Source organism: Pseudophryne corroboree, chromosome 6 (assembly GCF_028390025.1).
Source record: "Pseudophryne corroboree isolate aPseCor3 chromosome 6, aPseCor3.hap2, whole genome shotgun sequence".
Taxonomy (NCBI): domain Eukaryota; kingdom Metazoa; phylum Chordata; class Amphibia; order Anura; family Myobatrachidae; genus Pseudophryne; species Pseudophryne corroboree.
This window is the reverse complement of record NC_086449.1, coordinates 591153594-591181482: the sequence shown is the minus strand read 5'-3', so window position 1 is coordinate 591181482 and position 27889 is coordinate 591153594. Positions and strand designations below refer to the sequence as shown.

At 48.5% G+C, this 27889-nt stretch overlaps 1 protein-coding gene and 1 long non-coding RNA gene across 9 annotated transcripts in view; one reads left to right on the top strand and one right to left on the bottom strand.

Moving 5' to 3' along the window:
- Window positions 1-7831: 7831 nt before the first annotated feature.
- LOC134933057 (uncharacterized) lies at window positions 7832-8479 on the bottom strand. The gene is made up of 2 exons (XR_010179582.1): window positions 8208-8479; window positions 7832-7931 (listed from the first exon to the last, which is right to left on the bottom strand). It is a non-coding gene; the product is annotated as an uncharacterized LOC134933057 (long non-coding RNA).
- A 278-nt stretch (window positions 8480-8757) lies between these two features.
- Window positions 8758-27889, top strand: part of SIMC1 (SUMO interacting motifs containing 1) — a 116090-nt gene continuing 96958 nt past the window's right edge. For 2 of the 8 annotated variants that reach the window (XM_063928003.1, XM_063928001.1), the window contains exons 1-4: window positions 8763-9110; window positions 16773-17378; window positions 18279-18502; window positions 19824-19905. In XM_063928003.1, coding sequence (XP_063784073.1) covers window positions 8853-9110; window positions 16773-17378; window positions 18279-18502; window positions 19824-19905 — 1170 coding nt within the window. In that variant the 5' untranslated portion in view covers window positions 8763-8852. The other 6 variants (XM_063928007.1, XM_063928002.1, XM_063928006.1 and 3 more) reach the window with 6 other exon arrangements.

Here is a 27889-nt window from a genome sequence, read left to right as displayed (position 1 = left end):
TTATTATACTCTTCATCCTCTAGATATGACTATCTTTGTGCATGGTGACCATGGTGGGGACATTCCATTACTGAAGTTATGTGGTTGTGACATGCAGCTGTAGACATCACTGATAATTGCGATACAGCAATACTGCAGTTTCCTGCGCACCTCTATGGTAGCTTCAAGGTGCCGGGAAAATAAGCTTCGACACCTCAAGGTCATCGGCGGTAACTAAATACCCTGCTTGGGTCTGAGCACTTCATTGCGGCACAGGGTGTTTAAGGAGTCTTCTGATCTTGTACGAGCAAGTGATTTGTCCAGTGGTGTAGTTCAGAGGCACTATATTTTTATGTTGGGAGCAAAATATATATATTATCTCAAAATATCTGGCACACTCAGATATACCTTCCCAAGTGCCCTCCTAGCTGGATAAATGTCCACTTATCATGTATGCATAACAGCACTCTTTCCAATGTTTCAGTTTCCATGACTTTTATCAAGAAAATGAGTGCACCACTCATGGTAACCCTAGATGGCAGCTGCACTGCGCCCCATCGACCCAGTACATTGACTGACGCCTTTTAAATGTTTGAAGGGGGTGAGGCGCCCCCTCCCCCCCCCCCCCCCTTCCCACTCAGATGGTGTAGTTGTGTACAAGAATGTAGAGCTGCATTTGATGGAAGCAGTGTCACTATAAGTAGAGTGTAATAGAAATGAGCAGGTAAGCACACACTTTTGAGGAATCAGGTTCTCACAATGAGTGGGCATTCCGATTACCTGCAATGCAGTGTCGATGGCAACAATGTGCCTTTGGAGTATAGATGCTGGCATTTCGACCTATGTCATATGTGCAATGTTTTGCATCCTATGTAGCGACCTAACATTGTGGGTCATTCAGAGTTGATCGTAGCTGTGCTAAATTTAGCACAGCTACGATCAGGCACTCAGACATGCGGGGGGATGCCCAACACAGGGCTAGTCCGCCCCGCATGTCAGTGCACAGCGGCGATGCTTTTGCATTTCAGGAGTACCTCCCGGCCAGCGCGGCTCCTGCGGCTGGCCAGGAGAACCTCTTTGCTGCCTGGGTCGCAGCGGCTGCGTGTGACGTCACGCAGTCGCCGCGGCCCACCCCCCCAATGGTCCGGCCACTCCTACGTTGGCCGGACCGTACCCCCTAAACGGCATAACGCCGCCGTCCAGCCTCCTCCCGGCCCAGCGACCGTCCAGCCTCCTCCCGCCCAGCGACCGCCTCTAAACTTTCTACATCAAATATATAAGTGCTATAGAAGACTTTCTCTGGTTAAGGGGATGTTTGATAGTAGCTAAAGCCGACATGGGGCCTAATTCAGACCTGATCGCAGCGGCAAATCTATTAGCTAATGGGCAAAACCATGTGCACTGCAGGATGGGGGTGTGGTAGATATAATGTGCAGAGAGTTAGATTTGGGTGGGTTATATTGTTTCTGTGCAGGGTAAATACTGCCTGCTTTATTTTTACACTGCAATTTAGATTTCAGTTTGAACACACCCCACCCAAATCTAACTCTCTCTGCACATGTTATATCTGCCCACCCTGCAGTGCACATGGTTTTGCCCAACTGCTAACAAATTTGCTGCTGTGATCAGGTCTGAATTAGGCCCATGGTTACAATGCTTTACTTTGCATTATTACCATGTTGGCATGATAGGTTTGACATAACACTGTTCTCCTATTTTTGACATGCTTACTGTCTATTAGGCACACCCATCTACTAGTTAAGGCAGCGATGGACTGGGGCTCGAAAACGGCCTGGGCATTTGTGAGCGTGCGCGCCGAAGGCACAAGCGCACGTCACAGGGGCGCGCCGCCATGATGTATGGGAGCACGCCGCAAGTCATGGGGGCGTGGACTCACGGCACGCCCCCATTTCCATGGAGACCAGTGGGGGGCGGCTGAACCAGAGAGCCAGAGGCTGCGCTGCGCGCGGCCTTCCCGGCTCTCTGAGGGGCCAGATCGGCCCTTCTGGCATGTGCCAGATGGCCAGTCCGGCCCTGAGTTAAGGGTAATGTCACACTGCTTATTTTTCAGCTGTAGTTTTCCACAGTGAAAATCACCCTCATTTCTCTTACGTCCTAGAGGATGCTGGGGACTCCGTAAGGACCATGGGGTATAGACGGGCTCCGCAGGAGACATGGGCACTCTAAAGACTTTAGAATGGGTGTGCACTGGCTCCTCCCTCTATGCCCCTCCTCCAGACCTCAGCTAGATCCTGTGCCCAGAGGAGACTGGGTGCACTGCAGGGGAGCTCTCCTGAGTTTCTCTGAAAAATACTTTTTGTTAGGTTTTTTATTTTCAGGGAGCACTGCTGGCAACAGGCTCCCTGCATCATGGAACTGAGGGGAGAGAAGCAGACCTACTTGAATGATAGGCTCTGCTTCTTAGGCTACTGGCCACCATTAGCTCCAGAGGGTCGGAACGCAGGTCTCACCCTCGCCGTTTGTCCCGGAGCCGCGCCGCCGTCCTCCTCACAGAGCCGGAAGATAGAAGCCGGGTGAGTATTAAGACGAAAAGAAGACTTCACAGGCGGCAGAAGACTTCAGATCTTCACTGAGGTAACGCTGCGCGCCATTGCTCCCACACAGACACACACAGCGGGCACTGTAAGGGTGCAGGGCGCAGGGGGGGGGGGGCTCCCTGGGCAGCAGTAAAAACCTCTAGGGACACTGGCATATAAAGTAGATACTGCGGAGGCAGTATATTAATAAACCCCCGCCAGTATAAATAATTTGAGCGGGACCGAAGCCCGCCGGTGAGGGGGCGGGGCTTGGTCCGCCAGCATTAACCAGCTCCATTTTCTCCACAGCACACTGCAGAGAAGCTGGCTCCCCGGACTCTCCCCTGCTGAACACGGTTACAGAGGGCAAAAAAGAGGGGGGGGGGGGCACATTTAATTGGCGCAATGAGTGTATTTATATATTTATATAAAAGCGCTGTGCTAACTGGGATTTTATTCCAGTGTCCGGTGGCGCTGGGTGTGTGCTGGCACTCTCTCTCTCTGTCTCTCCAAAGGGCCTTATGGGGGGACTGTCTCCATATAGATATATCCCTGAGTGTGTGGGAGTGTCGGTACGTGTGTGTCGGCATGTATGAAGCGGAAGGCTCATCTAAGGAGGAGGTGGAGCAGATGATTGTGGTGTCTCCGTCGGCGACACCTGATTGGTTAGATATGTGGAATGTTTTAAATGCAAATGTGGCTTTATTACATAAGAGATTGGACAAAGCGGAGTCCAGGGATAAAACAGGGAGTCAATCAATGGCTTTGACTGTGTCACAGGGCCCTTCAGGGTCTCAAAAACGTCCCCTGTCCCAAGTAGCAGACACTGATACCGACACGGATTCTGACTCCAGTGTCGACTACGATGATGCGAGGTTACACCCAAGGGTGGCCAAAAGTATTCATTATATGATTATTGCAATAAAATATGTTTTACATATCACAGATGACCCCTCTGTCCCTGACACGAGGGTATGCATGTTTAAGGAAAAGAAACCTGAGGTAACCTTTCCCCCATCTCATGAGTTGAACGCGTTATTTGAAAAAGCTTGGGAAACTCCAGACAAAAAACTGCAGATTCCCAAGAGGATTCTTATGGCATATGCTTTCCCTGCACAGGACAGGGTACGGTGGGAATCCTCGCCCAGGGTGGACAAGGCTTTAACATGCTTGTCCAAGAAGGTGGCGCTACCGTCTCCAGACACGGCGGCCCTCAAGGATCCTGCTGATCGCAGACAGGAAACTACCTTAAAATCAATTTATACTCTGATAAAGGAGGTGACAGCGAAACATTATCACTGTATTATCACCGTATCTGGTGGAAGTATGTCTCTTGGTGTGAAGCCAAGAATGCTCCTACGGAAGATTTCCACTAGGGCCGTTTTCTCCACTTTCTACAGACAGGAGTGGATATGGGCCTGAAGTTAGGCTCCATTAAGGTACAGATTTCGGCCCTAGCTATATTCTTTCAGAAGGAATTGGCTTCTCTCCCAGAAGTCCAGACTTTTGTAAAGGGAGTGCTGCACATCCAGCCTCCTTTTGTGCCCCCAGTGGCACCTTGGGACCTTAACGTGGTGTTACAGTTCCTAAAATCTCACTGGTTTGAGCCTCTTCAAACACTTGAATTAAAATTTCTCACTTGGAAGGTGGTCATGTTGTTGGCCTTGGCATCTGCAAGGCGGGTGTCCGAATTGGCGGCTTTGTCTCACAAAAGCCCCTATCTGATTTTCCATGTGGATAGAGCAGAGTTGAGGACGCGTCCTCAATTTTTGCCCAAGGTGGTTTCATCGTTTCATATAAACCAACCTATTGTGGTGCCTGTGGCTACGGGAGACTTGGAGGACTCCAAGTCCCTGGATGTAGTCAGGGCCTTAAAAATTTACGTAGCCAGGACGGCTCGGATTAGGAAAACAGAGGCACTGTTTGACCTGTATGCGGCCAACAAGGTTGGCGCTCCTGCTTCTAAGCAGACTATTGCTCGCTGGATCTGTAATACGATTCAGCAGGCTCATTCTACGGCTGGATTGCCGTTACCAAATTCGGTAAAAGCCCATTCCACTAGGAAGGTGGGCTCTTCTTGGGCGGCTGCCCGAGGCGTCTCGGCGTTACAGCTTTGCCGAGCAGCTACTTGGTCGGGTTCAAACACCTTTGCAAAATTCTACAAGTTTGATACCCTGGCTGATGAGGACCTCATGTTTGCTCAATCGGTGCTGCAGAGTCATCCGCACTCTCCCGCCCGGTTTGGAGCTTTGGTATAATCCCCATGGTCCTTACGGAGTCCCCAGCATCCTCTAGGACGTAAGAGAAAATAAGATTTTAAACCTACCGGTAAATCTTTTTTTTCCTAGTCCGTAGAGGATGCTGGGCGCCCGTCCCAGTGCGGACATATTTCTGCAAGGCTTGTATATAGTTGTTGCTTACATAAGGGTTATGTTTCAGTTAAGATCAGTCTTTGGCTGATGCTGTTTTGTTCATACTGTTAACTGGTTGCGTATATTCCATGTTATACGGTGTGGATGGTGTGGGCTGGCATGAATCTTGCCCTTAGATTAACAAAAATCCTTTCCTCGTACTGTCCGTCTCCTCTGGGCACAGTTTCTCTAACTGAGGTCTGGAGGAGGGGCATAGAGGGAGGAGCCAGTGCACACCCATTCTAAAGTCTTTAGAGTGCCCATGTCTCCTGCGGAGCCCGTCTATACCCCATGGTCCTTACGGAGTCCCCAGCATCTTCTACGGACTAGGAGAAAAAGATTTATCGGTAGGTTTAAAATCTTATTTTATTTTTAGGCGTGAAATATCCACTAAAGTTATCCATTGCTAAAACGTGTCAGAAACCATTATTTTCAATAGAGCTACATTTTCCAGTAGTACTTTATCCACTGGCTAAATTCACTTCCACCATTATGTGGCGGCAAATCACTGGTGTGACAGCCTCTAGTATTATTTAATGGGTAATGCTACACAAGCAATTGACTGCAGCTCAAGTAGCAATCACAGCTGCTAATAATGTGTTCTCATAAAATATTGGCCCTCATTCCGAGTTGTTCGCTCGTTATTTTCCTTCGAATCGGTGCGATTTTCCACTAACTGCGCATGCGCAATGTTCGCACTGCGGCTGCGTCAAGTAAATTTGCTAAGAAGTTTGGTATTTTACTCACGGCATTACGAGGTTTTTTCTTCGTTCTGGTGATCGGAAGTGTGATTGACAGGAAGTGGGTGTTTCTGGGCGGAAACTGGCCGTTTTATGGGTGTGTGTGAAAAAACGCTGCCGTTTCTGGGAAAAACGCGGGAGTGGCTGGAGAAACGGGGGAGTGCCTGGGCGAACGCTGGGTGTGTTTGTGACGTCAAACCAGGAACGAAACTGACTGAACTGATCGTAAGTCTCGAGCTACTCAGAAACGGCTAAGAAATGTCTATTCGCAATTTTGCGAATCTTTCGTTCACAATTCTGCTAAGATTCACTCCCAGAATGCGGCGGCTTAGCGTGTGCACTGCTGCGAAAAGCGGCTAGCGAGCGAACAACTCGGAATGAGGGCCATTATTGGAAGTTGTTGCCCCAGAAATGTTCTCTTCTTGCAGATGCTGCTGACGGCCATCTAACGCAAGATAAACACTGCTGGGAAATGCAGCTCTACTGGAATCAGAGTTAGCTAATCATTACTTAGTTAACAAAGAATATTCACAGTTGCTAAACAGCAATTTATATTTTTGTTCTCTGCAGGTCAAACCTCTAAATTGGCAGAAAACCCTTCCTACCTCTATGTCTGTCTGTTTTTACCCAGTTTTGTTCTATTACTGTTGTTCTAATTGTAAAGCGCTACAGAATATGCTGCGCTATATAAGAAACTGTTAGTAAAAAATATTTTATAATTATAGTACTGGTAATAGCTGTAGAAAAAGCATAAAAATAAACTCAGTAGTACCCCTTTCACACTAGAATCAAAATCCCGAGTTATTGCACGTGCAGCAACCCCCGGATTTTGTTTTGTGTGAAAGCAAACAACCTGGGACTAAGGGGGTGATTTAGTTATGCGATCCTTACTGCAATTCCCCAATGTCAGGCTCCTGTAGGACCCGTTCTGCGATCATAGCGCAGGTATGTGCACACCTCTGCCTGATTGACAGACAGAGGCATTCGAGGAAGGGGGGGGCAGCATTCGGGAAAACAAGGGCATGTTACCCCCGTTTCCGGGAGTGCCAAGGACTGTCGCAAGACACAGTTTCCATGGCCTTGCAAGCCTGAGTAAACTGAAGCTTACTCAGCCTGCCTTCACAGATGAACATCACAACCATTGTTTGCGATGTTCACCTGAGATGCGACCGCTTTGCAAATGCAGGGAGGAGGTGGTATGCACCTCCTCCTGCATTTGTATTGCTAAGGACTGCAATTGCAAAGCTGCTGCAAGCAGCATGACTTTTGTTTATTCTCCAGTGATATTCAATAATAGCAGTAATCTGGCTGACAAATAATTGTTGATTTTCTGCTGTGAGAAAATTTCCATTGTACTGTAACTCTACCCCTAAATTGGTACACACAGCGAAATAGCTGGACTGATCAGACGATTTTCGGATGTTGAAACCAATTCAGAGATGGATGGATGGATGGCAAATCATGCGCGGCTGCAATTTCTCATAAATACTCAAGTGCAAAATGATGCTAATGTTGAGCATTCCTCTTGTATACTTGTGGTTCCAATGTAAAGATAGAGAGTGTCTAGGTAGACCAGGCATTCCCAACCGCGGTCCCCAAGGCACACCAACAGTGCAGGTTTTAGTGATATCCAGGCTTCAGTACAGATGGTTAAATCAAAATAACTGAGGTACTAACTAAGTCACCTGTGTTCAAGCCTGGAGATCACTAAAACCTGCACTGTTAAGGGCCCTACAGACATGCCGATCCGCCGCCGAGCTGCCCGACGGCGGATACGGCCGATGGGCGACCCGGCGGCAGGGGGGGGGGAGTGATGTTTTTTAATTCCCCCCGTCACGCGGCTCCATTGAAGTGCAGGCAAATATGGACGAGAACGTCCATATTGGCCTGCATGTACAGCCGATGGGGGACCAGCGATGAACGAGCATGGGGCCGCGCATCGTTCATCGCTGGAGCCTCCACACTGAAAGATATGAACGAGTTCTCGTTCATTTATGAACGAGATCGTTCATATCTTTCAAACAAATCGGCATGTGTGTAGGGCCTATTAGTGTGCCTTGAGGACTGAGGTTGGGAAACACTGAGGTAGACAGTCAATAGGTGGACGCCATATGTTTGACATGCATTAGATCAATTAGGTGTGGCTAACAGGGAACTGTGACCAACCTCGCAGCTCTATCAATGCACATGTGCAGTCCACTAAAGATCGGACAACTCTGTAAAAATCCAAACAGCTCTTCACTCATGTAATGTGATCTTCAAACCTGTCAAAAAGAAAGCTGTACAAGCAACTATTTGGCTGCCAACGTTCAGCAATACATAATTGCAGTTCTTACAAGGTAATACTTTCAAAACATAAACTTACAAATGAAAATATTTATTCCTTGTTGCATGGAGTACTTTCAATATTTTGTAACCAAACAGAAAGTAACATTTTATTATTTTTCAAATAAACATTTAATAATATTTAGTAACTATTGTAATATTTAGCATTCAGCAAATAAAGAGGTTTAAATCAGCAGTGTTGTCCAAGTACTTACATAAAGAGGACGATCTCTGTGCAATAACCACATTATTGTAGGCTAAATATTGTAAAAATAATCAAAGGGAACGTGTATATTATCTTCTCTAACAGCATCTATAACATATTACAGTAAATGTCCTTCTAGTATTTGCGCACTATGGGCTTTATTCAGATTCAGTTGCAAAATCGCAAAACGCGTGATTATCGGCAGACTGTGCAAGCGCTGTGAATGCATTGCGAATGCAACAAAGGCTAAATTTTGATCGCCGTTTGGGGGTGTTAACGTGCAGGCGCCAGCATGACTGCATTCGCATTATTCTGAGTAGCCCTGAGTCAACCGCAATCGTTGGTGGTACTCGATTCTGCGCATACACAATTTTGCGATTGCATCAGTGGGGCTATTTTATTCTGTATCCTATTACAGCTATGAACGCCGCTACGCACCCGTTAAGTGGCAGGATGTATCGCATCCGATATGCAGAGCCTAGCACATCACTTGTGTATACACAGACGCTCTGATACAAAGGCGTGTACAAGTGAAGTACACAAGCTATCTCTTCCTAGGTCATGGAGCATGATGCTGTTGGGATTTGCAGTCCCATAATAATCACACGCTGATCTCATCACATGGAAGGCAGAGGAGACACTCCCAGCGGCGGCAATGGAGCACGATAATGGGTACGGGAGCTGCGGCCGGTGGGAGGCGCGCTCACGGCGCGGGGAAGGAATCGGCCTGTTGTTGTCATGGCGCCGCCTCCCCGCAGGCTGCAGCTCGGGCTCCGGTGACGGGGGAGACAGTATGGCTGAGCCCATCGTTATCTCTGACTCCGAGGACACGGGAAACGCGCCGCTCGGCGCACAGCAGCAGGGGACAGGTTGGAGGTTAGAGCAGAGCCTTCCGGGAGGTGCCGGTGCCCAGGTGAGCGGCAACACGGGGGCCCGCGTCTCATACTACGGGCACTCCCACTGCCGGAGCAGGTTTATTCTATTATTAGCCATCACCTGGTCCATACAGGACTCTATTTAAAAAAATGTGAAAAGCTTTATATCTGTGCCCAATTGTCGTCAAAAGTGTGGTCCCTGATGCACAAGTGCGGGGAAAGCGACCTCCTGCTTGCTGCGGTTTTAGACAATTGTCTCCGCTAAGTGCGCATGTACTGGCTCACACTGTAACCAGGGCTGTAGAGAGCGAGCAGTGCATGGGTAGCTGACAAGGAGGGGCGTGGCCAACTGGCCATGCCCCCATACAAAGAACAATAGTAGGCATTTCCGCTCCATCGTGTCCCTCAGCCAGGAGCAGATCGAAGTGAAAGGTCAGTGGGGGGTCTATTCATGAAGCAGTGATAAGTGGAGAAGTGAGTCAGTGGATAAGTTGCCCATGGCAACCAATCAGCCGATTTGTATAATTTTATAGTATGCAAATTATAAATGTTACTTCAATGCTGATTGGTTGCCATCAGCAACTTCTTCACACTTTTCACTGCTTCATGAATAGACCCCAGTGTCTGATCTGTGTTGGGTGTATTTATTCCAGAGAGACATCCTGGATCTGGCAGATCCTCAACCTCACAGATTTTTGTCTTTTTCGTTCTCCTTTCAAGACAACCAGTGAGAAGGCAGCCTTTACAACAGGTGGTGCTCTGTTATCTTCAGGGGTTAGTGTTCCAGTTCCAGAAAGTCAGAAAGGGTTGGGGTTTTACTCCTTGTAACAAAACTGCATGGTAATTTTGGCCAAACCTCAGTGGCTGAATCATCTTTTTGTGGAAGGATGAAATCCCTGCTCTCAGTCATAGCTACTGTAGATGGCGGGGAATTCCTAGCATCTCTGGACAGCAAGGATGCCTATTTACACATTCCCATGTGAAAAGGGGATCACAGGTTTGTGGTAGAAAGTCACAATTTTCAGTTTCAAACTCTTCCCTTCAGTTTCTTCACTGTTCTTTGGGTTTTTACCAAGGCAATGGTTCCTATGATTTTGACAATCGAAGGTATTGTAGTGATCCCTTATCTAAATGATTTGATTCTCAGTCAACCACTGTTCACTGAGAAGAGGCAATCTTGGAGGAACATAGCAAGATCATCAATTTTCCAACTTGTTTACAGCCCAGAGAATGCTTTTTCTTGTTCTCTACAGCTTGTTGGAGGGTATTTCTTTCAGAGGCCAAGATTGTGGCTCTTCAGTTTCTGGTGAGGTCTTTCTTGCAGAGACATTTGGTGTTGGGCATTTTGTGCATGCAGTTGCAGGGGAAGATGGCCTCATTTTGAGGCTCTTCCCTTTGCTCATTTCCATTCCAGAGCTCTACAGAATCTAATCCTGATGCATCGATCCAGATTAGTTCTTAGACTTGACAGGCAGATCATTCATCAGACCGGTAAGTTATTTTTGTGGTGGCTATACTTGTCCGACCTGTCCAAGTGTTGCCAGTTTTTAGTCTGGGATTGTACTCAACAGCTTACAGCTTCTCCGGCTGGTGTGCAGTGATTCTGGGGCTCCAGTTTTCTTGGCCTCTGGTCCAGGGAGAAGTAGGTCCTTCCCATCAATGTGCTCGAGTTACATGTAGCCTGAAATGCACTGTCCAAGGCTCATAAGGTTTTGAGAGGCAGGCCCATTTGTATGTTATGCGAATGCCACATGATCAAAATAGAAGTCTCATGGCCATGAAGGAGGCCTCTTTCGTCATGAGATGGACAGAGAACTTTGTCCCAATGATCTCAGCATCTTTATCTCTCACTTCTGACACCATTGAAATAGACTTTTGTTCAACTCCAAAGATGTTGGGTAGTTTTGTGTGGAGGGTTCTCGAACCACCTGATAAAGTAGTCCTCCTAAATCTCATTCATATATTTTCTCTCTCTTCAACATAAAATATTGATTCTAGACAATAACTACGTGTGGATAGGTTCAAAATGAAACTGCTAATCCATGTTTGTTTCTCTGACGTCCTAGTGGATGCTGGGGACTCCGTAAGGACCATGGGGAATAGCGGCTCCGCAGGAGACTGGGCACAAAAGTAAAGCTTTAGAACTACCTGGTGTGCACTGGCTCCTCCCCCTATGACCCTCCTCCAAGCCTCAGTTAGATTTTTGTGCCCGAACGAGAAGGGTGCAGACTAGGTGGCTCTCCTGAGCTGCTTAGTGAAAAGTTTAGTTTTAGGTTTTTTATGTTCAGTGAGACCTGCTGGCAACAGGCTCACTGCATCGAGGGACTAAGGGGAGAAGAAGCGAACTCACCTGCGTGCAGAGTGGATTGGGCTTCTTAGGCTACTGGACATTAGTTCCAGAGGGACCGATCACAGGCCCAGCCATGGATAGGTCCCAGAGCCGCGCCGCCGGCCCCCTTACAGAGCCAGAAGACAGAAGAGGTCCGGAAAATCGGCGGCAGAAGACGTCCTGTCTTCAACAAGGTAGCGCACAGCACTGCAGCTGTGCGCCATTGCTCTCAGCACACTTCACACTCCGGTCACTGAGGGTGCAGGGCGCTGGGGGGGGGCGCCCTGAGACGCAATAAAAACACCTTGGATGGCAAAAAATGCATCACATATAGCTCCTGGGCTATATGGATGAATTTAACCCCTGCCAGAATTCACAGAAAAACGGGAGATAAGGCCGCCGAGAAGGGGGCGGAGCCTATCTCCTCAGCACACTGGCGCCATTTTCCCTCACAGCTCCGTTGGAGGGAAGCTCCCTGGCTCTCCCCTGCAGTCACTACACTACAGAAAGGGTTAAAAAAGAGAGGGGGGCACTAATTAGGCGCAGTATTAAAGATACAGCAGCTATAAGGGGAAAAACACTTATATAAGGTTATCCCTGTATATATATAGCGCTCTGGTGTGTGCTGGCAAACTCTCCCTCTGTCTCCCCAAAGGGCTAGTGGGGTCCTGTCCTCTATCAGAGCATTCCCTGTGTGTGTGCTGTGTCGGTACGTTTGTGTCGACATGTATGAGGAGAAAAATGATGTGGAGACGGAGCAGATTGCCTGTAATAGTGATGTCACCCCCTAGGGGGTCGACACCTGAGTGGATGAACTGTTGGAAGGAATTACGTGACAGTGTCAGCTCTGTATAAAAGACAGTGGTTGACATGAGACAGCCGGCTACTCAGCTTGTGCCTGTCCAGACGTCTCATAGGCCGTCAGGGGCTCTAAAGCGCCCGTTACCTCAGATGGCAGATATAGACGCCGACACGGATACTGACTCCAGTGTCGACGGTGAAGAGACAAATGTGACTTCCAGTAGGGCCACATGTTACATGATTGAGGCAATGAAAAATGTTTTACACATTTCTGATAATACGAGTACCACCAAAAAGGGGTATTATGTTCGGTGAGGAAAAACTACCTGTAGTTTTCCTGAATCTGAGAAATTAAATGAGGTGTGTGATGATGCGTGGGTTTCCCCCGATAACAACTGATAATTTCTAAAATGTTATTGGCATTATATCCTTTCCCGCCAGAGGTTAGGGTGCGTTGGGAAACATCCCCTAGGGTGGATAAAGCGCTCACACGCTTGTAAGAACAAGGGCTCTACCCTCTCCTGAGATGGCCGCCCTTAAGGATCCTGCTGATAGAAAGCAGGAGGGTATCCTAAAATGTATTTACACACATACTGGTGTTATACTGCGACCAGCAATCGCCTCAGCCTGGATGTGCAGTGCTGGGTTGGTGTGGTCGGATTCCCTGACTGAAAATATTGATACCCTAGATAGGGACAGTATATTATTGCCTATAGAACATTTAAAAGATGCATTTCTATATATGCGTGATGCACAGCGGAATATTTGCCGACTGGCATCAAGTCTAAGTGCGTTGTCCATTTCTGCCAGTAGAGGGTTATGGACACGACAGTGGTCAGGTGATGCGGATTCCAAACGGCATTTGGAAGTATTGCCTTATTAAAGGGAGGAGTTATTTGGGGTCGGTCTTTCAGACCTGGTGGCCACGGCAACAGCTGGGAAATCCACGTTTGTACCCCAGGTCGCCTCTCAACATAAGAAGACGCCGTATTATCAGGCGCAGTCTTTTCGTGGGCAAGCGGGCAAAAGGTTCCTCATTTCTGCCCCGTGACAGAGGGAGAGGAAAAGGCTGCAGAAATCAGCCAGTTCCCAGGAACAGAAGCCCTCTCCCGCCTCTGCCAAGCCCTCAGTATGACGCTGGGGCTTTACAAGCAGAATCAGGCACGGTGGGGGCCCGTCTCAATGAATTTCAGCGCGCAGTGGGCTCACTCGCAAGTAGACCCCTGGATCCTTCAAGGGATATCTCAGGGGTATAAATTGGAATTCGAGACGTCTCCCCCTCGCCGTTTCCTAAAGTCGGCTTTACCGATGTCTCCCTCTGACAGGGAGGCAGTTTTGGAAGCCATTCACAAGCTGTATTCCCAGCAGGTGATAATCAAGGTACCCCTCCTGCAACAGGGAACGGGGTATTATTCCACACTGTTGTGGTACCGAAGCCGGACGGCTCGGTGAGACCGATTCTAAATCTAAAATCTTGAACACTTGCATACGGAGGTTCAAATTCAAGATTGAGTCACTCAGAGCAGTGATTGCGAACCTGGAAGAAGGGGACTACATGATGTCTCGGGACATCAAGGATGCTTACCTTCAGGTCCCAATTTACCTTTCTCACCAAGGGTACCTCAGGTTTATGGTACAGAACTGTCACTATCAGTTCAGACGCTGCCGTATGGATGGTCCACGGCACCCCGGGTCTTTACCAAGGTAATGGCCGAAATGATGATACTCCTTCGAAGGAAGGGAATTTTAGTTATCCCTTACTTGGACGATTCCCTGATAAGGGTAAGATCCAGGGAACAGTTGGAGGTCGGTGTAGCACTATCTCAGGTAGTGTTGCGGCAGCACGATTGGATTCTCAATATTCCAAAATCGCAGCTGATTCCGATGACTCGTCTTCTGTTCCTAGGGGATGATCCTGGACACCGTCCAGAAAAAGGTGTTTCTCCCGGAGGAGAAAGTCAGGGAGTTATCCGAGCTAGTCGGGAACCTCCTATAACCGAGCCAAGTCTCAGTACATCAATGAAAGGGTTCTGGGAAAAATGGTGGCTTCCTACAAAGCAATCCCATTCGGCAGATTCCACGCAAGAACTTTCCAGTGGGACCTGCTGGACAAATGGTCCGGGTCGCATCTTCAGATGCATCAGCGGATAACCCTGTCACCAAGGACAAGGGTGTCTCTCCTGTGGTGGTTGCAGAGTGCTCATCTTCTAGAGGGCCGCAGATTCGGCATTCAGGACTGGGTCCTGGTGACCACGGATGCCAGCCTGCGAGGCTGGGGGGCAGTCACACAGGGAAGGAATTTCCAGGGCTTATGGTCAAGCCTGGAGACATCACTTCACATAAATATCCTGAAGCTAAGGGCCATTTACAATGCTCTAAGCTTAGCAAGACCTCTGCTTCAAGGTCAGCCGGGGTTGATCCAGTCGGACAACATCACGGCAGTCACCCACGTAAACAGACAGGGTGGCACAAGAAGCAGGAGGGCAATGGCAGAAGCTGCAAGGATTCTTCGCTGGGCGGAAAATCATGTGATAGCACTGTCAGCAGTATTCATTCCGGGAGTGGACAACTGGGAAGCAGACTTCCTCAGCAGATACGACCTCCACCCGGGAGAGTGGGGACTTCACCCAGAAGTCTTCCACATGATTATAAACCGTTGGGAAAAACTCGACAGGTATTGCGCCAGGTCAAGGGACCCTCAGGCAATAGCTGTAGACGCTCTGGTAACACCATGGGTGTACCAGTCAGTGTATGTGTTCCCTCCTCTGCCTCTCATACCCAAGGTACTGAGAATTATAAGATGGAGAGGAGTAAGCACTATATTAGTGGCTCCGGATTGGCCAAGAAGGACTTGGTAACCGGAACTTCAAGAGATGCTCACGGAGGATCCGTGGCCTCTACCTCTAAGAAGGGACCTGCTCCAGCAAGGACCCTGTCTGTTCCAAGACTTACCGCGACTGCGTTTGACGGCATGGCGGTTGAACGCCGGATCCTGAAGGAAAAAGGCATTCCGGATGAAGTCATCCCTATCCTGATCAAAGCCAGGAAGGATGTAACCGCAAAACATTATCACCGCATTTGGCGAAAAAATGTTGCGTGGTGCGAGGCCAGTAAGGCCCGACGGAGGAAATTCAACTGGGTCGATTACTACATTTCCTGCAAACAGGAGTGTCTATGGGCCTGAAATTGGGGTCCATTAAGGTTCAAATTTCGGCCCTGTCAATTTTCTTCCAAAAAGAACTAGCTTCAGTCCCTGAAGTTCAGACGTTTGTAAAAGGGGTACTGCATATACAGCCTCCTTTTGTGCCTCCAGTGGCACCTTGGGATCTCAATGTAGTTTTTTGGGTTCCAAAAGTCACATTGGTTTGAACCACTTAAATCTGTGGAGTTAAAATATCTCACATGGAAAGTGGTCATGCTGTTGGCCCTGGCCTGTGCCAGGCGCGCGTCAGAATTGGCGGCTTTATCCTATAAAAGCCCTTATCTGATTTTCCATTCGGACAGGGCGGAATTGAGGACTCGTCCTCAGTTTCTCCCTAGGGTGGTTTCAGCGTTTCACCTGAACCAACCTATGGTGGTGCCTGCGGCTACTAGGGACTTGGAGGACTCCAAGTTGCTAGACGTTGTCAGGGCCCTGAAAATATATGTTTCCAGGACGGCTGGAGTCAGAAAATCTGACTCGCTGTTTATCCTGTATGCACCCAACAAGCTGGGTGCTCCTGCTTCTAAGCAGACTATTGCTCGTTGGATTTGTAGTACAATTCAGCTTGCACATTCTGTGGCAGGCCTGCCACAGCCAAAAATCTGTAAATGCCCACTCCACAAGGAAGGTGGGCTCATCTTGGGCGGCTGCCCGAGGAGTCTCGGCTTTACAACTTTGCCGAGCAGCTACTTGGTCAGAAGCAAATACATTTGTAAAAATTCTACAAATTTGATACCCTGGCTGAGGAGGACCTGGAGTTCTCTCATTTGGTGCTGCAGAGTCATCCGCACTCTCCCGCCCGTTTGGGAGCTTTGGTATAATCCCCATGGTCCTTACGGAGTCCCCAGCATCCACTAGGACGTCAGAGAAAATAAGAATTTACTTACCGATAATTCTATTTCTCGTAGTCCGTAGTGGATGCTGGGCGCCCATCCCAAGTGCGGATTGTCTGCAATACTGGTACATAGTTATTGTTACCAAAAATCGGGTTATTGCTGTAGTGAGCCATCTTTTCTAGAGGCTCCTCTGTTATCATGCTGTTAACTGGGTTTAGATCACAAGTTATACGGTGTGATTGGTGTGGCTGGTATGAGTCTTACCCGGGATTCAAAATCCTTCCTTATTGTGTACGCTCGTCCGGGCACAGTATCCTAACTGAGGCTTGGAGGAGGGTCATAGGGGGAGGAGCCAGTGCACACCAGGTAGTTCTAAAGCTTTACTTTTGTGCCCAGTCTCCTGCGGAGCCGCTATTCCCCATGGTCCTTACGGAGTCCCCAGCATCCACTACGGACTACGAGAAATAGAATTATCGGTAAGTAAATTCTTATTTTTTGTTATTTTTTAATTATTTATTTTTTCTCTTTTCAGGACTTAATTGATTTGACAGACTTTGATGACCATGTAATAGATTTGACTGCCAATGAGCACATGAATTTTGAGTTCGATCAGTTGATATCCTCGGAATCCTTAAGCAACAGCAGTTGTCTCCTCTCAGGTGGACAGTCCGACTCGGAAAGTAGCAACAATGCATGTTGGTTATCTGGGGACAGTAGACTTTTAAATGATGAGATCCCTGATTGTGAAGGCAGGTTTGCTGAAAGTAGCTGGAGATCTACGTATAGCCACCAAAGAATTTCTGATTGTGCAAGTGATGTGAAAAACCAAGAGGTCTCTCGCTGTGATAGTATTGATGAGGATCTTGCATTTCAAACGAACGTGAAAGGCCCCTTGAAAAATTGTTCTACTTTACAAAGTTGGCAGCCTGAAGCCACCTGCACTGTGTATTTACAGGACAATCATTCACAGCCGGTGCCAAGTTCTACATCCACCCAAACTGTGGTAAAACAAGAGGACAGTAAGGAAGAGCCTGATGCTCAAGCAGTGCATCTCAACAATGCCCTTCTGTACAAACTTAGGTACTTCAAGAAACCTCCAGTCAATCACTTCTTTTTCAATACATTTAAAAATGACAAGGTAACAGAACGACACCTTAAATCTTGTAAAACAGTTAGACTGAGAGAATGCAGGTGGTAGTCTCGTATTTTCTGTCACCACAAGCAAGGAGAACTTATTTATGTTTGGTACTGTTTGTAGTATAAATAATCACTAAACATTTTCTGCTTGTAACTCTTAAGGCCCACACACTAAACGATCCTCACTGACGCCGATATTGCCAGCGGCGGGGTGCCAGCATCGGCTAGTGCATACACATTTGCCGATGCCAGCGGGGGAAGAGAGCGGTGGCGGGGGGAACGACGCCCATGCTGCAGGTGTAGCATGGCTGTCGTTAACGAGAACCTCCCTCGTCTGTACGTGTTCAGACGAGGGAGGGGGTTGTTAAAGATGCACGGGAGCGCGCATCGTTAACGACATTGAGTGTACACACTGGACGAGATTGTAAAAGAATGGCCCTTCTGAGCGATATCTTTTATTTTCTTGTCTAATGTGTATGGGCCTTTATCCATTAACACTTAGGAACACTTTAGATGTACCTAGAGAGCGTGTGCGAGTTTGTATTATTATTATTATTATTATTATTATTATCATCCCTTATTTATATGGCGCCACAAGGGATCCGCAGCGCCCCTTACACAGTACTTAATCAAATGAGCAAACAAGAAAACAGCACTTACATTTCAAGACAATATAGGACAGGTATAGAAAACCCGGGGTTAGGTGCCATCAAAGGGAGTATGGAGTATAAGATTGTGTAAGTAAGAAAATGTTGTTAGTGTTTCCTCTACCATTCTGTTCCTACATTTGGTTTACAGTAACTTTGTTACACTTCTGTAACTTACACCCAGTATTGCACACTGCTCTCTTATAGCTTATTCGGTTCACATTTTTCCTTTATTTTCCGTGTAATTGTAACAGAAACTGCCTTCAGTGCCAATCCCTTTAAGTCGTATGAGCATCGTGAACAACACAAAAGATGAAAGCTTCCATCAAGGCACATTGCACTTCTTGAATGAGTTTGTATCTGCACATTATTACCCACCTAAGGATATTATCAGTCATGTCATCAACTCTATTCTACTTTGTGCGGAGGAACAAGCAATTGAGCATGAAGCTTACATGATCCTGATGAAAGTTCAAAAGTAAGTAAAGCCGCTGGACCGCCAGACCAGTCACTTTGTTTTAAATAAAACTGTAAGCAGTCATTAAGTAAATCTAAATTCCTCTGGGTAAGCAGAACAAGCTTTTAATGCTTTTATTCCTTGCATCACGTACAAAAGATAATTGCAACCCTATATCAGAAACCTACTTTCCTGAACCGAAAGGGCCTGATTCGGAGCCGCATCTGCAGTTTGTCTCACTGCTTATGCACGGGACATTCTTGTGCACTTGAGTCTCAGTAGTGCGGCAATGGTGCATTCACACTTAACATAAATTGATTGTTGGCATGTAGATGGCATTGCAACCAATTTAGAGATGAAATCAACTGAATATGGGGATCATTCAGGTTGCATCGCAAATGCAGGGGGGTGTTCATTGACTGTTGCGGGGGAAACGGGCATGTCACCTGCATTTTAGGGGCGGCTTTGTGTCTTCACACACAGCCGCTCCAATCGAAAAAATGGCGGTACTCCTGCCGTTGCAGCCAGGCTGGGTCGGCAGGAGGCTTCCCTAGTTCCTGCGACCACACACTAATTACAGTGCTATCGCAATTAGAGCATGATCGCAGTTGGTGGGCGACCATTCCCTGTGATGGCCGGCCACAAGCATGTGAAAAAAAGGATTGCAGATTCTAATAAAAAGCAGAGTCTGCAAACCTTAATTATGTTTGGAAATGCGTGGCTAAATTCAAGCGCACTATGTGGCTGCACCTGCGGGTGCATTACGTTTGCATTTGATTTAGTCCTGTAATCTAAGTTGTCTATAGCCATTGTTTTACCCTATCTTTTCCGAATGTGCAGTGAGCATATTCAGTACATTTTGATGCCAGAGAGAAAATTGTGACCTCTTCTGTGCCAGTATAACCCATTCCAAGTGCAAAGAATTGCATCCTAAAATACACAGGCTGTAGTGTGATGCCAGGAAACCTAAATCAACAGTATAGGCAGCTATGAAATGTAAGCGAGGGAGAAATAAAACAAATGTAGAACAAGTAGCGTTATACATTGATTTATTATTAAATAGTTATGGGGAGCTTTATATTATCCTTATCCTCTATATTATACATCCCCTTGTTTGCTATATTGGTCTCTATTCATTTCAGTAGTGTTGGCAGAGTTGGGTCAACCACTGTTTAACCCAGGTACTCATCTAGGGTCAAGTGGTTACTGGGGGGCCCAAATGTTTTATCAAATCAGGGAGTCCCAAACCAAAATTTAATCTAGTGTCCTACAGAATTGGACTGATAGAAGTGAGGAATGAAGTCATTTTTAGTGAAGCTGCTGCCCATTTATGTTTTTTCAGGATGCACCCAGCTACCTTGGATACAGTGGCGTGGGATTGGAAGCTGCTCTCGGAGGTGATGGAGAAGAAGGTATTAGTTGAGGTGGGGAATGGGGGAATCTTTATGCCCATTGGCACACCTGTAGATTAAAGTAAAATGTTTGGTCTATTCAGCAATGAATTATAGGCAGTCTAATTTCCTTGAATTGTAAGACCTGGTTATAAACAGACACTGGCTACCAGTATATGTAATCTATTACGACATGGCAAAAGCATATTGAAGCCAACTCAGAGTTGTCTCACTGTGCATGGAACTATATGCTGCTAATGAGCCGTATGCCGAGTTGCAGGATTCTGTGTGACCATGGCACCAAATTCCATCCGTTTGTGGAAGTAGTAGTCTTCATCAGCTTTTATTTGAACCAGTCTCATACCTGGTGCAAGAGATGCATCAACAATCAAGTGGATCCCTGTGTATGCACAACTAGGCCCACAATTCCAATGACCCAGCTTCACATAATGTATGCTTCATGTGAATGCCCCATTTCCAACCAGTTTCGCCACAAGTGGCAATGCTATACAATCTACCTTTTCTAGAGATATTAGAATGTGTCTTCTATTTATTAAATATGAAAGAGAAGAGAATTCTAGATTCCATGTGAGTTCTTTCTTCATTATGGTGCACCAAGTCACAAGATGTTGTTTATCTTGAAAGAGTGTAGATAAGTGACTAAATAAATATGAATTATGCTTCTATGTAAACCTGAAGTTCCAAGGAGGATATGTTTACAGTATATAAATATACTAGGTGATTCATCGCGCCCTGCAGGCGCTCTTCACACCGTCGTAAAGGACTATGCCCCCTTAACCCTTGCACGTCCTTGTGGCATGCAATATTTCTATTATATGGAGTATCCCCTCCAATCATAATTATGTGAGTGCGTGCAATGGTTAAGGGGTCAAAGCCCTTGCAACGGCATGAACAGCGCTCGCAGGGCCTGATGAATCACCTAGTAGGTGCTGTGTTTGGGGGTGTGGTGGGTGCGGGGGAGACGCGGAGGGGGTCCGGGGGTGCCGCGGGTGGGGGGAGGGGCTGGTGCGGTGGTGGAGGAGGGGCGGGTGCCGCAGGAGGGGGTCAGGAGCCACCGTGGGTGGGGGAGGGGCAGGTGGTGCTGCGGGTGGGAGAGGAGTGGGTGCAGGGGTGCTGCGGGTGGGGCAGAGGGGCCGGATGTGCGGGTGCCGCGGATGGGGCCCGGAGGTACTGCGAGGAGGGGCGGGTAATACTTCTCCTGCTTCTCCTCCTGGAAGCAGCTAGGCTGCTGTCCTCCCTTTGGCAGTGGTTCTCCTGGAGACTCGCACAGCATCCAATCACTATTTTTAGCGGCGGTGTCCTAACGCACCGCATTACAGGGAAGAAGATGCACTCAATAAACTGCAACTCCCAGGAGCCCTTTGCGCCTGAATGCTTCGGCGGCTAGGGCTGCTGGGAGCTGTAGTTTATTTATTGCGTATACTTCCCTGTAATGCGGCACGTTGGGACACCGGTGCTAACAAATAGTGACTGGCTGGCAGAACTGACTGACTCGCTGAATCAATGTAAAAGGTGAGAGTGCTGTGCAGTGTCAGTGACACTGCTCACCCACTGCACTGTCACCTTTTACATTGATTCAGCGTCCAGACATTACCCTCCGCGATATCACCCACTTTATCCGTTACATTAGCCATCTCGGGGCTTCCAGGCCAGCAGCCCAGGTGCTGTGTTGTGGAGTCAGGGCTTCTGGGGATCTGTGTGCGGCGATGCTTTTGTACTTGACGAGTAATTCCCAGCCAGCGCAGCTCCTGCGGCTGGCCGGGAGTTACTTGTCGCTGCCCGGATCGCAGCGGCTGCGTGTGACATCACACAGCCACTGCGGCTCGCTCACCTCACGGTCCTGCCACTCCTGCGTTGGCCGGACCGCGCCCACAAAACGGCGGGCAAACGCTGCCATGCCGCCCCCTCCCGCCCAGCGACCGCCTCTGTCTGTCAATCAGGCAGAGGTGATCGCTAGGCTGTCAGCCATGAGCCGGCGCACTGCGGTGCCGGCACATGTGCAGTTCTGACCTGATCGCTGCACTGCGATGAACTGCAGCGAGCGATCAGGTCAGAATGACCCCCATAGGACGCTGCAGTAAAAGGTTTTTCTGCTGCGGGGTACACTGAGCTCCTCAGGGAATGACATTGGGGTGTAGAGTAGGCTCTTGATCCGAGGCAACAACAGGCTAAAAGCTTTGACCTTCTTCCCAGAATGCATAGCGCCGCCTCCTCTATAACCCCGCCTCCGTGCACAGGAGCTCAGTTTTGTAGTTGGTGCCATGCAGTAAGCAGGCATACAACAGGGGGGCTGCTCCAGCAGCCCTGAGACTGCACAGGGGGTTCTTGTCAGGTATTGTGCTGCTGATATTGTACTGGATTGCCCTGCATTTTGCTTTCGGATATGTCAGCTACAAGGGGCAACGGAGCTGGGGCTGATCTCACATTGTGTGGTGGTGACGCTGCAGACACATTTGAGGAAAATATAGCAGCTGAGGGTTCAGGTTCTGGGGGTTCCTTACCCCCCCAGTGGGACCGTAGCAACGGGGGTTCACAATGGGCTACTTTCTCCATGTTATTGAATACGCTGGTAACTAGACTAATGCCCCATGGGACCTCCTGTACCAGTACAACCGCTTATGGTCCCCGCTGTTAACTCGCCATGGGCAGATCAACTGTCTGCTCAGTTACAGCAATTGAACCAATCACTGACTACTCAGAAGTCTAACCCTCGCCCGCCTAAGTCAAAGGGGTCCTCTAAGTGGGCTGTTACTTCCGCACAATCCACCAATCTTCCAGACACCTCGTCTGATGAGGACAGCATTTATGCTGACCCCACAGATTCTGATCCTGAAGCTTCTGATGGGTAATCTGTTTCACAGGTGGATGTTCCTGACTTGTTGGAGATTATCAGGCTCATTCTTCAAATTACTGATGACCCGGAGCCTGATGCTGCCCCTAAGAAACCGGACAGATTTAAACTTCAGAAAGTGGTTAAACAAATTTTACCTCATTCTGATCATTTAGTTGACATACGTCAGTAGTCCTGGGAAAATCCAGGAAAGAAATTCACGCCTCATAGGAAGATGATGGCTCGCTATCCCCTCGCTGCAGAGAAACACCCCCACCAGTGGATTCGCAGGTGGCGCGGCTGGTGGTATCCTCAGCTACCGTCACTTCTCTGAAAGAACCGACGGATAAGCGTGTGGAGGGTTGTTTAAAGGTGATTTACACCCTAGCAGGTGCTGTGCATCGGCCCACCATTGCAGCGACATGGGCTGCAGAGGCTGTTGAAGCATGGGCTCAGGAGTTGGAAGCTGAGATGTATTCCAACACTTCTGATCATGCTAGACAATGCTTATCGTATATTGTCACAGCTGCTCATTACATTAAAGAGGCGGCTTCTGATGCCGGTATTCTGGCGGCCAAGGCTTCTACTACGTCCATACTGGCTCGCCGGATCCTATGGTTGCGGTCCTGGTCCGTGGATCTGGACTCTAAGAAAACCCTGGAGGTACTCCCTTTTAAGGGAGACATCCTTTTTCGGAGAAGACCTCAACAAGATAGTGGCTGACTTAGCTTCTGCTAAAACAGCTTGTCTACCTATTACTGCTCCTTCGGTAACGAAGGCTAAGAGTACTTCCTTTCGCTCCTTTCATCCTTCAGGGAAAGCAAAGGGTCAGACGTACCCAAAACAGGCTTGCACTTCCAAACCCAATAAGCCCAAACCCAAACGGGCCTGGGCTGCCCGTCAGCCTGCTTCCAAGACTGACAAGCCTGCCGCATGACGGGGCGAGCCTCCTTCTGGGGGATCCCAGGGTGGGGGCCGACTTCAAGGGTATACCCAGGAATGGTTGAAGACCACTTCCGATGCCTGGGTACGGGAAGTCGTCACTCGAGGTTACCCGTATCCTTCACAAATCGTCCACCTCATCGATTTTGCCTGACAGACGTCCCTTTGGATCAGGTGAAGGCAAAAACTCTTCATTCGGTGGTACAGTCCCTCCTGGACACAGAAGCGGTAGTACAGGTGCCTCTGGCTCAGGGAGGCAAGGGTTACTATTCACTGCTGTTCCTAGTCCCGAAACAGAATGGATCCTCTCGGCCCATTCTCAACCTCAGGTCCTTGAACAAATTTGTGAGGTTCTCCAAGTTTCGTATGGAAACTCTTCGCTCTATTGTTCTGGCATTGGAACCTGGGGATTATATGGTCTCCCTGGACATACAGGATGCTTACCTGCATATTCCATTGCAATCTCACATCAGCAATACCTGAGGTTTGTGGTTGGCAACCTCCATTACCAATTTCGGGCATTACCTTTTGGTTTGACTATGACTCCGCGAGTCTTCACCAAGGTTATGGCGGTAATGACGGCTGTTGATCCTGGCAAATTCCCCAGAAATTCTCCTACGCCATCTGGATCTGACCGTCCAGTTTCTGCAAGCCCACGGGTGGCTCATCAACTGGAAGAAATCTTCCCTGGTCCCTGCTCAGAGCATGGTGCACCAGGGGGCATTGTTGGACACTCACAACCAGCGGTTGTTCTTGTCTCAGGAGAAAGTCTTGAAGCTTCAGGACAGGATTCGATGCTTCCTATCTTGTCCGCAAGTGTCGATACATTCGGCAATGCAAGTGCTAGGTCTCATGGTGTCGTCTTTCCACATGGTGGACTATGCTCAATCCTATTCCCGCCCTCTGCAGAAATTGTTTCTTGCCAAGTGGGACGGCCTGCCTCAACGGATCAGGTCTCAAATGATCTCCTTGTCTCCGGAGGTCCGTCTGTCACTGAGCTGGTGGCTTCAGGACCAACGGTTGAGCAGGGGTCGTCCCTTCTGGATCTCCAACTGGGTCCTTCTGACGACGGACGCCAGCCTGAGAGGTTGGGTCGGTGGACCAAGGAGGAGTCTCTCCTCCCGATTAAACATTATGGAATTGCGGGCGGTGTTCAACTAATTGAACTTGGCCTAGCATTTAATACAGAACAGACCTGTTCAAGTACAGTCGGACAACGCCACCATGGTGGCATACATCAATCATCAAGGTAGCACTCAAAGCCGCATGGCGATGAGGGAAGTATCACGGATTCTTCAGTTGGCGGAACTGGGAAGCGGACTTTCTCAGTCGTCAGGACATACACACCGGAGAGTGGAGCCTCCATCCAGAAGTGTTTGAACTCCTCGTGGACAGGTGGGGCCTTCCAGATGTGGACCTGATGGAGTCTCAACACAATCACAAGGTTCCGGTCTTAGGAGCAAGGACAAGGGATCCTCTAGCAGCGTTCGTGGATGCACTGGAACTTTCGGCTGCCATACGTGTTCCCTCCGGTGTCACTCCTGCCCAGAGCAATAAGGAAGTTCAAGCAAGAAGGAGGAATCCTACTTCTGATCGCTCCCGTGTGGCCCAGACGGCATTGGTTCTCAGACCTTCAGGGTCTCTCTATAGAGCGTCCCCTTCTACTTCAACAGCGCCCAGATCTCCTCGTTCAGGGCCCCTGTGTATATTAGGATTTAGCCTGGTTGGCTTTGACGGTGTGGCTCTTGAAGCTTCCGTCTTGAGGGCCAAAGGATTTTCTGAGGCGGTCATTCAAACCATGTTGAAGGCCCGGAAACCGGCTTCTGCTCGGATTTACCATAGGGTCTGGAATTCCTACTTTGCTTGGTGTGCATCTAACAATCATGACGCTTACAAGTTTAGTACGGCCAAACTTTTGGCCTTTCTACAACAGGGCCTGGACTTGGGCCTTCGTCTGGCCTTCATCAAGGTTCATATTTCTGCCTTGTCGGTTTGGTTCCAGAGAAAAATTGCGACTTTACCTGATGTACATACGTTCACTCAGGGTGTGTTGGGGGCCTGTGGCCCGTTGGGACTTGTCAGTGGTTTTGGAGGTGTTGCAAGGGTCTCCGTTTGAGCCTCTTGAATCTGCAGACCTTAAGTGGCTATCTCTTAAGATATTGGGGGTAATTCCAAGTTGATCGCAGCAGGATTTTTGTTAGCAGTTGGGCAAAACCATGTGCACTGCAGGGGAGGCAGATATAACATGTGCAGAGAGAGTTAGATTTGGGTGTGGTGTGTTCAATCTGCAATCTAATTTGCAGTGTAAAAATAAAGCAGCCAGTATCTACCCTGCACAGAAATAAAATAACCCACTCAAATCTAAGTCTCTCTGCAAATGTTATATCTGCCCCCTCTGCAGTGCACATGGTTTTGCCCAACTGCTAAAAAATTTCCTGCTGCGATCAACTTGGAATTACCCCCATTGTTTCTGCTGGCTATTGCTTCTGCTAGACGGGTGTCGGATTTGGGTGCCTTGTCTTGATTTTTCAGCGTGATCGGACGGTTCTTAGAACACGTCCCAGGTATTTACCTAAGGTGGTGTCTTCTTTCCACCTTAATCAGGAGATTGTGGTTCCGGCCTTTGTCTCTCCTGAATTGTCTTCCAAAGAGCGGTCTTTGGATGTGGTACGGGCTCTCCGTATCTACGTGAAGAGAACTGCCTTCATCAGAAAGTCGTATTCTCTCTTCTGTTTGGTTTTCACAAAAGTGGCTGGCCTGCTCACAAGCAGACCCCTGGCGAGATGGATTAGAATGGTGATTGCACATGCTTATGTACAGGCTGGCCTTCCAGCTCCTGCTACCATTAAGGCCCATTCTACTCAGTTGGTTGGACCTTCTTGGGCGGCCCGCCGTGGTGCAACAATTGTGCAAGGCGGCTACGTGGTCCTCAGTGAACACGTTCATAAGATTCTATGCCTTCGATACTTCCGCCTCCCAGGATGCTTCCTTTGGACGCCGGGTTGTTGTGCCCGCTACAGTGCTTCCCCTCCCATAAGGAACTGCTTTAGGACATCCCCAATGTCATTCCCTGTGGAGCCCAGTGTACCTCGCAGCAGAAAACGAGATTTATGGTAAGAACTTACCGTTGTTAAATCTCTTTCTGCAAGGTACACTGGGCTTCACAGGGCGCCCACCCTGACGCACTTAGCTTCTTTGGGTTGGTATGGCATTAGCTGCTGACACTTTCTCCTGTCATGAGAGTGTGGTATATGTGGCTACTGACAGTTGTTTTTGCCTTTTGCCTGCTACTGCATTGGACTGGTTAACAAAAACTAAGCTCCTGTGCACGGAGGCGGGGTTATAGAGGAGGCGGCGCTATGCGTTCTGGGAAGGTCAAAGCTTTTAGCCTGTTGGTGCCTCGGATCAAGATCCTACTCTACACCCCAATGTCATTCCCTGTGGAGCCTAGTGTAGCACGCAGAAAGAGATTTAACAACGGTAAGTTCATAAATCTCGTTTGTTTTTTTCCCCCTATCTACAGCGCAGTGACTTGAGGGCATGCCCTCCAAGTGTACCTTTTTGGCAGATACAGTACCATTTTTTTTTTTTTATGGTCTGTACCGATTTTTGGCTCTTCAAACTTCCATTGAAAGTCTTTTCAAATTTGTATCGATTTTTATGTGTAAATTGTTGGAGGGTATGTTGCTGCAGATGCAGTGGGCCTATTTTGGAGTGTGGAGCTGGAGCTGCAGCTCCATCAGCCCCACTGTTAATCCTGCTCTTGGAACACACAGCAGCCAAAGGACAGAGCCTCCCATTGGATGTAACCAGTGTGGGAGAGCGTTTCTGCCCAGTCAGCTTTGTACTGGGTGTGATAGACCTGCTGCTAACCCAATGACAGCTCCTAGCCACGCCCAGCGTTTTCCACACAGTCACAGAGTGACAGATCTGGGCAATTATATAGGAGATAAGATGTGCACAGAAATGTTTAACCGGGTTCAGTATGGTATGCCGGCGGTCGGGCTCCCGGTGACCAGCATACCGGCGCCGGGAGCCCGACCGCCGGCTTACCGACAGTGTGGCGAGCGCAAATGAGCCCCTTGCGGGCTCGCTGTGCTCACCACGCTACAGGCACGGTGGCGCGCTGCTATTTTATTCTTCCTCCAGGGGGGTCGTGGACCCCCACGAGGGAGAATAAGTGTCGGTATGCCGGCTGTCGGGATTCTGGCGCCGGAATACTGT